The 12,041-nt window shown below is 41.8% G+C and overlaps 1 protein-coding gene across 1 annotated transcript in view; it reads right to left on the bottom strand.

Moving 5' to 3' along the window:
- Nucleotides 1–11,124: 11,124 nt before the first annotated feature.
- HEXA (hexosaminidase A (alpha polypeptide)) overlaps nucleotides 11,125–12,041 on the bottom strand; it is a 43,593-nt gene continuing 42,676 nt past the window's right edge. The window contains exon 17 of the mRNA XM_006888326.1: nucleotides 11,125–11,188. Within this exon, the coding sequence (XP_006888388.1) occupies nucleotides 11,125–11,188 (64 nt within the window). The remainder of the gene's footprint in view (nucleotides 11,189–12,041) is intronic.

Here is a 12,041-nt window from a genome sequence, read left to right as displayed (position 1 = left end):
CAACCTACATTTTTCAGATGCCATAACACTGCCTGTCAGTCCTGAAGAGCACTTGAAGCACTTACGGAAGATGAAAGATTACAGCCTTCAGTATGGATTACACCTCAGAATAAAAATACCAAATTCCTCACAAGTAGACCAAGAGGCAACATCACAATAAGTGGAGAAAAGACTGAAAGTGTCAAATATTTCATTTTGCTCGGATCCACAATCAATACTATTTCAAGAAGCAGTCAAGAAATCAAAAAGACATACTGCATTGAACAAGTCTGCTGTCAGAGTGTCTGTAATGTGCCCAAGAACTAAAAATTTGTCCATGTAAAGACTAAGATGTTCCTGACCAAAGCCATAGTATTTTAGTTATTGAAAATGCCTCATAAAGGTGGGCAATGAATAAAGACGCCAGAACCACGATGCCTTTGAACCATGATGTTGGCAAACAATATTGCACATCCGATGGACTGCCAAAAGACCAAACACATCTATAGGAGGCGTGGTTGGGGAGAGAATGAGAAAAGAGGGGACAGATAATGAACAATGCATTAGAACAGATGAGGGGAAGCACTGTCTGAAAGGAATATATGATTGTGCATTCCATGTATGAGAACAACCTGGAACAGGGATGCATTGAGGGGAGGACCAAGGGAGGTAGAAGAAAATATGCAACAACAAAAAAAATAATACAGTACAACCCCCCCCACACACAAAAACAAACAAAACCTGTAATCTGTCTTGGAATGGAATACAACCAGGTGCTCCTTCATTTCACATACTCTGCATATGTTGTGAGAAGGGAGTCAGTCCTTGGAAAAGGACATGATGCTGGGAAAAGTGGAGGGTCAGAGGAGAAGAGGAAGATTCTCAATGAAATGGCTTGAGCAGCGACTTAAACAGACTTCTGCACAGCCGACTGAGAGTATGGCAGGGATGGGCGGGGCTGGTTTGCCATACACAGGATTGCCATGAGTTGAAATCTACCAGAAATGCCCCTAACACACAAGACAGTTTATTACTAGAATCCTATCATTGTTCACTCCTAACTTCTTCAGTTACATGCATCAATAGGGTTTATTTATTTTTTGCTTAAGTCAGTTTTAGTCATTTTCTTGTACCTAAATCAATCCATTCTCTCTCTCCCCCGCCCCCCCCCCCCCCACACACAGAGTCTCCTAGGAAATGATGGAGGGTTCAAGGAACAGCGCCATCTTGAGGAGGAGGCTGGCACATCTGCTAAGTGAACTGGACAAACGGGGAGATTTCAGGAAAGAACAAGACACTGATATTCATCTGATTTGTAGTTTTAAAAGATGTCTCTGGTAAACTAGCGGCAGGTGCACCACTTAGGATCCTATTCTAAGTTCTAGGGAGGTGTGATGAGTCTACATCACTGGCATTGTTGAAAAGAGGAAAGCAATCTAAGAGTTATTGACATAGAGTGGATGTGACTTGGTGAAATATGCAAAGGCAGTTATGATTGATGTTGTCAGATGTCACCGAGCTGATGATGAGTCATGGTGACCCTGTGAACAAAGGATCTGAAACTGTCTTGTCCGGTGCCACCCTCATCATCTCTGATATACCTCAGCCCACTATTGCAGTTACCGTATTGATCTATCTTGTTGATGGTCTTGCTCTTTCACTGACCCCCCCTTCGTAGGATGATATATTTTTTCCAAGGAAAGGTGATTGCCACATTTCATCTGAAATGACCATCAGAATATTGGCATCAGAGGAATGGGGCGCTCCAGGACACCACACAGAATAAGATGGGGAAGTCTGCATGAGACCTGATCTTACACTGTATCTTGGACATTCAGGTGATATCTAGTAGCTGCAGCTTAGTTTGATGCCCAGATGGGGCATTAATTTAAGGATAACTGAAGATTTATGAGTCTAAACAAGTCTAACAACATGCTGAAAGCAGACTGTAAGGGACAAAGCACAAATCCTTAAAAACCATGACTGTAGGATAGAGATTTGGAAGGTGCAGGTAATACCTGGTGTAGTTAGGGGAGATGGTGCCTATTTATGTGCTGAGGGGAAAAGGACCGTCAGTATGGGTGAGACGAGAGCAAAGGGGAAGTTAATGGAGCTGGTAGGAGAAAATGGGCCCTGGATCCCAAATGTAACAGGATACCCAGCTCTTTCTATGTGGTGTCCCTTAGCTGAAGGATGGGTGTTGTAGCTTAAAGTGGCAGTTAATAGTCAAGCCGTGTTTGTGTCATGCTCAGATGGTCTGTAGCCTCTGACTGGACTGGACCAAGGCTGACAGCTTGGTACAGGACCTTGCAGAATTAAGTAGGTGAGCTTGGAGCTAAATCCTGAGCAATCATCTAACTCAGCTCACCAGTGTGTGGTACAGTGATTGATTTGATGTGGCTGGTTCCAACCATTGTGATATTTACTATATAGCTTGGGGTTTTGTTGTTGTTAGGTACCAGTGAATCAACTGCAGCTCGTAATGACCCTATGAAAATGGATCTGAACCTTGCCCTGTCTAGTGCCATCCTCAAATCCCGGATGTACTTGAGCCAATTGTTAAAGTCACTGCATCAGTTCACCTCCTTGAGGGTCTTCCTCTCTTACACATGTCCAAGGACTGGCCCCTCTTAACAACATGCCCAAAACATGTGAGATGAAGTTTCCAAAGAGCCCTCTGATTTCACTTTCTCCAAGACAGGTTTGTTCATGTTCTTGGAAATTCAGAGGATATTCAGTAATCTTATACCATAACTCAAAGGCATTTTTTTTGGTCATTCTTAGTCACTGTCTAACTTTCAGATGCAAACAAGTAAAAGACCATGGGGTAAGACCACACGCATAAAGCGTGTACACTGAGGTCAAGTTTGGTCAGTTTTCCCACCTTGCCAGGCTTAACGTGATCAGGCAGAGATCTCATAACCACCACGAAGATAGCAGCCGGGAGTGCAGAGAGTCTGGTGTGAGCATGAAGAGACAGAATGAGACAGCAGCAGATGTAGCAACAGTGACAGTTGCTACAGAAGTGCAGAAAATGAGAGATTAGTGTGAGACAGAGCTGTGGGCTCTCAGCCGATAGAGAACTTGTTGACAGAGAGGGTGCCTGTAGGTACTTTTCTGGGAGCTAGCTTTGCCAACTCATGGAGCTAGAGCTTGGAGCTTAGGCTTACAGTAGGGCAGGGTTGACACGGGCAGAGTTGAGAACTTTGGAACAGTCATCTGAGCGGGGCAGAGGCCAAGAGTCAGAGGCCTGCCTGTGAGCATCCCAGAGCAGCTGTCCTGATTGATGAACTGTAACCCGTTACTTCCCTGATAATCCCCCTAATTGTGAACACTGTCTGAGAGTTTTGCATGGCCACTGCAATGAATTACTGGTCCCAGTAGAGAAGCTGTGAGAGCCGTGGGAGGGATGGTTAGTGTTGAAATTGATGTAAGGTGTGGCATATGTAAGGTGGGGGCATATCTGAGCTCCTAGGAATTGTCTGATCTGCTGAAGTCTCTGACAGGTATCCTTTTCCTTGTTTAGTCATTGATAGTCAAGGCTGCCTCAAAGTCTACTACCTTTTTATTTTTTTTAACGATGTAACTATAAACAAATCACACTTTCTAAGGCTGTTTCCTATCTGTCAAGTAGTTTTTAGCTATCCACCTTGGTTGAGTAAGGATTAAGAAAATCAACACTTAGTAAAGGGCTCAATTCAGTCTGTCTGTCTGTCTCTCTCTCTCACACACACATTCTCGGTTGAGACACCATATTTATTATCCATACCTACCTGCCTGCCAGTTTATCTTACATGCACACAAATGCTCCTGTAAAAACTTGAACAGTCTTTTCTAATCAGCTATAAAATAATAAAAAAATAACACTGTAGATAAATGACAGATTAATACCAGAGGAAATGGGATTAAAAACAAATTACAAAACCACTAGAAGTAGTTATTTCAATGGAGGAAAAGGAATGGGTTTGGGAAGAAGCAGAGATACAATGTTTCATCTCTTGAAAAAACCACCTTATCCAAATTTGATTACTGAAATGCTATGAAGTTGGGTGGTGGCTATACTGCACTTATTCTTTTACTCTATACTTTTCTGCATAAAAGATTTTAAATCATCAAGAAATACTGGGGTAAGGAAGATAGAACATGAATGTGGTAACAGTACTATAATTACTGGTTAAACCCCCCCAGCAAGGTTCAAGGAAGTTGTAGTAACAAAATCTGACTGCAAACTGCAGGGGGGGTGGATAACCAACAAAAACCCAACAACGGCTTCATCATTTATAACAAATTTATAAATGCAATGTGCTAATTAGAGAACAATGTTCAGGGAGTATTGTAAAACAAGAGTGCTAACAGTGACAACAATCACAGAGCTATGAAATAGTCAACAAATAAGTAAACACAGAAATTTGTTAGCATGTACCTACTTATGTTTTACATACCTGGAATGAATGAACATTAATTTCCAACCTTTACACGTTCATTTATTATGCAAAAAATTATAGAATGTTTTTAATAAATGAAGCAGCCAATGTTGACTTATTTCCTTAAATACACACAAAAGTATGATTATACATTAATCTTAAAAGCCTGACAATGGGTATAAAAAACCTTAAATTTTAGAAAGCTAGCAGTATTATTACAAATGGTAACTCCACTAATAAAAATGATAATCACTCTCTATCCATATGCTCATAGTGTCACCCTTTTGCAGTATCTCTCCTGCCTTCCTCACATCCTATCCCTACTGTACACTGAACACTATTATCGGCATCTGCTATCTCTTCACCAGATTCCAAGAAGGGAGGAGGACCTGGTTAGCATCATTTATTCCTACTTTTATTCCGTTATTCCCATGGGGTCTGCTTTGTGTCACAGGAACTCTAGGCCTGGGCAAAAGATTCTTTGTTCCCAGGCCGACTGGAACCTGGCCATCAGTCTCAGCTCTTCCTCGCCCCCTGGTGGCGCATAGTGAACACACATAGACCTGAGCGGTCCCGCCCAGCACATGGTGAGGGGCTACTTTCAGTCTGGTTGAAGAGACGTTGGGAATTTGACCTGCTTGCATTTGGAGGTATGACAGTGAATATCTTCAGGTAGACGCTTTCATGAACAATGGTCCCAGAGGAGCAATGGTGGAAAATACCTCACCACTGTAGGTCTTAACCTCATCACATTCTCCCCTCCAACTGAAAAGCATTTATTACACAGACATGCATATGTGCATTCTACTGTGGTGTTTTCTGGTTGTTCTTTTTTAAGTAGAAATATTGCTGGTACTATAGTTTAACCTGTTAGACTGGGATAGACTCATAATCAATACTGCTCAGTGAAATTTCTAATTTGATGAGCTTTTATTTTTTACTCCACTTTTCAAACTGGATGAGGTCTTAAAAATAGCACACAGCATTAAATGGCAATTGTGCCATAAATCTTCAGACCAGAAAGGGACACAAAACAGAAAAGCAAAACTCTAAAAACAAAGCAGAAACAAGTTCACTTTCCCTCCCCAACACATGCAGATATAATAAACGTGTGGACACACACAGCAAAGGGAAAATTAGACCATGGAAAGGTCTCTTCCAGGAAACTCTATAGACTTGCAAATTACTTTGTGAACTGAGATAAAAATGTTAAGTAATACAGCAATGATTATCCAGAAAAAAAATGTTGAGAGGGATGTTTTGCACTAATTCACCTTTTATGAATTATCCTAAAAGATTAAAAAAATCTCATCACATTGAAAAAGAAAACCTCCTTTTTTCATACGCTTTTAAAGTTTTGTTTGTATAAAGTGCAGCAAAGTTAAAAAAAAAAAAGTCATTGCTGTGGAGTCGGAACCCATTCATAGCTGGCCCTCCTGTGGCCTTTCAGAAGCTGTGAACTGCATGGGAGGAGACAGCCCATCTTTTTCCCTTGGAAAAGCTGACGAACTTGAATCACTAGAGGCATGCATGCCCTTCTAGAAAGCAGCGCAGTGCAGCTCAGCTCTCTACGGTGACACCACCACCAGAGCTCCCTCTGAGTTGTCATACAACCCCTTCCTTAGTCCCTATACATTATTTCTCTAATTAGCATTTTGCATTCCTGTATTTGTTACAAATTATCGGTCAGTGTTGATACAGTATTAACAAAGCTCATACTTTCTTAGGGTTGATACAATATTATACAGTCTCAGAACAGTGAGTCCTAATGCAAGTACTTTGGACATTTTATCAGGAGGGACCAATTCCTGGAGAAGGACATGCTGCTTGGTGGAGAAGAGTGTCGGAGAACCTTAATAAAGAGCAAGAACCTTAATAAAACAGATTAACATGCTGGCTCCAACGATGGCTTCAAACACATCATTTGTGAAAATGGTGCATAACAGGGTAATTTTTCGCTGTCATACACAGGGCTGGCATGAGTCAGAACCAACTCAACAGCACCTATAAACATGGGTTTCTATTTTACTAATGGTGAAAATACAGCAAAATATTTGTTGACTCAAATATGATTTAAAAATTCAGTTAACACAACTACAATCCTCATATTATAAAAAATATTGCTCTTTTTCCAAAATTTCCCACTATGATTGACACAAAACTCAATACCCCCAAACATAATCTTCCCACCTCCCATCTACCTCTGGTAATCACTTACCATCTTTGGTTTTCTGCATTTATTTCCTCTTATCGTACTTGTCCTTTTTGTAGTTTTCTTCATTTGGCACGCTGCTTCCTAGGTTCAGCCAGGCTGTGGAACGCAGTGGGATTCTTGTCTCTCTTTAGGTAAGTAAGACTCCATTGTACTTATAAACCTCATTTTGTTTCTTCATTTGTCTGTTGATGGGCATGCTCATTTCTAGTTTTCGGGTATTATGAAAAATGCTGCAATAGTGTTTTTTATGTGGTTTTTATGTGTTGATTCTTTCACTGATTTTGGACATAACACACCAGACTGGGATTGCTGGGTCACAAGGTGACTCAATTTTATTCTCCAAGGAACCTCCTAACTCTTTTCCACAAAAGCTGCGCTATCTCACCAGGAAGAGAAGGGAGTTCCAGAGTCATCGTCTTCCTGTAACCTTACCAGGACCACCTTCATTCAGGTGGGGTGGGGTGGGGTGGGGTGGTATTTCATGGAGGTTTTGACTGGCATCTCCCCAGTTCTTAAGGGCACTCTAATCAGGAGGAAGTTGTGCATCTCTAGTGGTTTGCATTCACTGGCCCTTCTTTTATATATATTATTATATATATACAATATATTAATATACTATATATATAATTTTTGTGTGTGTACCATCAAATCAGATCCGATTGGTACAGACTGTCCCTTCTTCTCCAGCAGAGCATCTGGTGGATTTGAACCATGCACCTCTGGGATTGCATTGCAGCTTCTTGCCACTACGCCATCACAGCTCCCTTTCATGGGCCCTTCTTAGGGAGATGGACGGACGAGTCCCCTCCTGTGTGATTTGAAGCCTTAGGAACTCAAGGGCAGGTCGGCTATGAGCCTGTTCTAACTCTCCGACCTAAAGAACTGAGAGTTGCCAGTGATGGTGAGTGCTTTTCACATGCTCTAGGACATCTGTGTCATCTCTAGGGAAATGTCTGTTAAGTCTTTTGCTCACTCTTGATTAGGCTGTCTTTAGTTATAAAGTTACACATTTTTTCCTTCAAATGTATTTTTTAATTTAGATCTTTATCAGATACAGGGTTCTTTAAAATCTTGTCCAATCTGAAGGCTTGCCTTACCTTGTTGATCAAATTATTTGATGAACAGATCTCTTTCACTCTGGTAAGATCTCATTTATCTACTTTGTGTTTTGTTTAATTAATTGTAATGAATGTTTACATAGACTTTGGATTTCCATTAATTCATTGTTGCACTTTTCTCCCTGCCCACCCCTCCCCGCCAGTTTGCTCCTCTCTTTGAAAAGTAAAAGTTCTTTCATTAGTTATACGATCCCCACCTCCCTCCGAGTACACTCATTCTGGACTCTTGTCATAGCCATAATACCCAATCATATATCGCTTTTAAACTGTTCTCTCCCTCATGTGTTTCAATGCAGTATACATAATTTATCCAATTTTTCTCAGTATCACCCCAACCTTGATGACAGTCCCATTTTACAACAGTGGCATTATGCAGTATTTGTCTTTTTGTGACTGAAATATTTCACTCAGCATAATGTCCTCCAGGATCACCCATTTTGAATAATATTGCATGAGTTCCTTGTTTTTCAATACAGCCTAGTATTCTATTGTGTGAATATACCAGAACTTCTCTATTTGTTTATTGATGGGCACTTAGGTTGTTTCCAACTCTTTGCTACTGTGAACAAAGCTACAATAAACATGGGTGTGCATATATCTGTTTGGGTGGAAGTTATGGTTTCTTTGGGGTATATTCCCAATAGAGGAATTACTGGGTCAAATGGTATTTCTATTTGCAACTTTTTGAGAAAGTGCCATAGTGCCTTCCATAGTGGTTGCACCATTTTACACTCCCACCAACAGTGAGTAAGGGTTCCAGTTTCTCTGCAACCTCACCAGTATGTGTTGTTTGCTGCTCTGTTAACTACTTTGTGTTTTGTGGCTATGCTTTTTGTTGTCCTGCATTTTAAATGTAAAATAATATTAATGAAAATGAATTGTACTTTCACTGATTCAGACTTACAATTTCAAGTCTGTTCTTCTCATTGAACATTATCTTGAACAATAGTAACATTATAGTCATGATCAGGAGGGAATAGAGGTATTTAAAACCTTTCTACACCTTTCTGCAGGGCCCCTGCCTGGGCCTCAGGCTTCTAGGAGGCTCCTGGGGTGCAGCCAGGCACTGCAGCCTCAGCTCTGGTATCATCTGAGGGCTTGACTAAGCTGGGCTGCGTGGAAACCTTGTACCCAATGGGATTTTCACAGGACAAGCTGCCTACCCTGTTGCTACAGAAACAGAGAAAGAAGGGAGGGACTCGTCTACCCCCAGTCAAGCCCTCAGATGATGACTTGGGTACCAGAGGAAGGTGTTTAAGGGTGAAATCATACTTGGATTCTTTCTCAGTCCTGCTTTCCCCAAGTTTCTGTATCTGCCAGATGCTTTCTAAGAGAAACACCTGGGACAATCCACTGTCATCCCAGCCCAATGCCAGTCAACTTAACATCACAAATGGCCAAAGAAGTCTTAATCTCCAATGGTCTACCCGGACCCAATGAGACCTTTTCTCCTGGGTCAATACTGGCCCCTGGTGCTCTTCTACATATGTGCCCACCCCCTGGTCCCCTAGGGGCCTGACTCTCATGGTTTCCGCAATGCTACCAACTTGTTTAACTAAAAATTTTGTTTTATACTGGTTTGCATATCGAGTTTGTATACATTATTTTGCACACTGGATTGAATTTCCCATTTACCCTTCAATAAATTGTTTTATACTAAGAAAAAGGATTTCCATTAGCTTTGTGACTAAAGGAAAAACTCAATGAAATCCCACATGGACAGTGGAGAGAATGAGAAAAACTTTGCTCTTTTTGGTCACAGTTGTGCTGCCAACCCAACTGTAGTGGTTCTAATTCACCATCTGCTCCATAGAGAAAGATGGGCAGTTTCCTCTCTTCTGAAAACCCACAGGAGGTCAGCTATGAGTCTGTTCTGACTTGCGGGCACATGGCAGTACACTGCATTTTTACTAACAGTCCCTTCCCATAAGGCTGAGTTTACATACTTTATAATTCTTTTTTATATACTTCTCTAATAAAAATATTTTTTTTAATAAACATTTATAGAGACATGGATTTCCATTCATTTATTGTTGCACATTTTCTTCCTTGCCCGTCCCTCCCCCCTCAATTATATTTTCTCTTTGAAAAAAAAATTCTTTTATTGTTATACAATCTCCTCCCCCAGTCCATGTTACTAATGCAGCTCTTATTCTGGACTGCTGTCATACAAATAATACCTAATCATATATTCCATTTAAGCAGCTCTCTGCCTCATCTGTTTCAATACAGTGTACATTTATCTCCTCTTTTCTTAGTTGCCTCCCAATCCTGACGTCCGTCTTGTTTTATAACAGTGGCATTATGCAGTATTTGTCCTTTTGTGACCAAGATATTTCATTCAGCATAATGTCCTCCAGGGTTCTTATCACCACTGTTGGTAGGAATGTAAAATGGTGCAACCACTCTGGAAAGTGATATAATGCTTTCTCAAAAAGTTGGAAATAGAAATACCATTTGACCCAGCAATTCCACTACTGGGAATATACCCTAAAGAAACCAGAACTGCCACACAAGAAGATATATGCACACCCATGTTTATTGCTGTGTTGTTCACAACAGTAAAGAGTTGGAAACAACCCAAGTGTCACCAGTTTTCTCAGATGCAATGGCTGAAAATAAGCAGGAGTGTGGCGATGACAGTGGAAGCTGCCTGCATTATTGGTCATTGATCTGAGCTTCGGAGGACCAAGTTTGTCAAATTCAACATCTTCTACCTCACTCTTGAGACCACAAGGTTTGTTCATACTTAAATTGTTGTATAAGTACCAAGGAGGGAACTCAAAGGGGAAAACTCTAGAGGAGGGGAGTGGCCTATATACCTGTCCAGGTGGGGTCTAGAGCCTCTGCCACTGCCCAGAACTAGAGGCTCCTGGGGTTTCTTCTTTTATATGTAGAAGCCGTGGCATTTGAATGTTGAAGGGAAATGATATGATTGAAGCTGGCGATAGAGAGTCTGGGCTACGAGTGGGTTAGGGGGACAAGTGATGTAACTTCAAACAGCATAGAAATGATGGGTTTCATTTTCAGCCCTCAGTTCAGAGGATTCTTTGAGGGGCACTCTCTGTAGCCAACCTGGTTGGGTCCTGCTGAGGGAGCCCTTCATATTCAAGAGCAGAAGGCTAGTCCTAAGTCTTCCCTCAGCCCAGGTCAGCTCTCAGAGCTTTTAAAAGACACAGGTAATCAATGTTCACAGTGGAAAAAATGTCACATCATCCTTTATTGGACACTTGCGCCTGCACCTGGCCCCTTCTCTCCTGGTACGGGGCATGGGGCACAGGGACCAGAGACTCCTTGACCTGGCCAGAATGCAGTGGGAACCTGGCCAGCCAGGCCCCACCAACAAGCTTGTTGGGCCAGCACCCTCACTGGTACCTGAGGTGCTTGCTCAAGTCTGTCCAAACTCCTGTTCACAGTAGCCTACATTGATGGGTTGGGCCTGGACACCACGCCTGCAAGAGGACACAAAGAAATGGAGTGAGACAAACCACTCAGTCTTAGGGAAGAACATTTACTTCAGAACAAGTCTCCCCTTCCCCTACTATAGTGGGTATCAAACTTTTTCGTGTAATAAAACTACTTAGGAACTTCACTTCCAGAGATTGAAGCCAAGTGTTTGTGAGAACCTGCACACTGAATCACTAGGTACCCCAGGAGATTCTGACATAGGACCAGGAACTCTGAGGGATGCTTACCTAATTACTGAAATTCCCTGTGCTGGGCTCTAAAATACTTAAAGGCAGTGGTCTGGGCAATGGAGGCACTGCAGTTACTGTACAAAAGACCAACAAGCCTAGCAACAGTAAGAAAGTAACTTGGAATCACTCAGTGCTTGATGATTTGGGCTTAGATTCCAGTGCTTACTGCGCTAGCTAGGACTCGGCTTGGCACTAGGTGGGATCCCCAGGTCTCCCAGCCACAGTCAGTGAACGAGTTAGAAAAATAACCATATTTTGCAGGCCCGTCCCCAACAGAGGTGTAGATGTCACAAACACCCATGAAAGAGCATGGCTAAGACCAACACTCTGAAGCTGGCCTGGTTCAAATCCTGGCTGAGTGACTCTAGGCAAGTTATGAAATCCTCTGTGACTCTGCTGCCCATCTCTAAAATGGGTGTGCAACAGCTACCTACCTGGCATAGGTGGTTAAATGAGGAGGTTCATGTACAGGGCTTTGCACATATTTGCTACCTAGTTAGTGCTTGCTCTATAAACACTGGCTATTGTCACTAATTTTTTTTTGTAATTTTTAAAATTTTAATGAACATTTACAGAGATTTTGGATTTCCATTCATTCATTGCTGCA

The sequence above is a fragment of the Elephantulus edwardii genome, unplaced genomic scaffold, assembly GCF_000299155.1.
Source record: "Elephantulus edwardii isolate Elephantulus edwardi_28Jun2011 unplaced genomic scaffold, EleEdw1.0 scaffold00066, whole genome shotgun sequence".
Lineage (NCBI taxonomy): Eukaryota > Metazoa > Chordata > Mammalia > Macroscelidea > Macroscelididae > Elephantulus > Elephantulus edwardii.
This window is presented reverse-complemented; position numbering and strand designations above follow the sequence as displayed.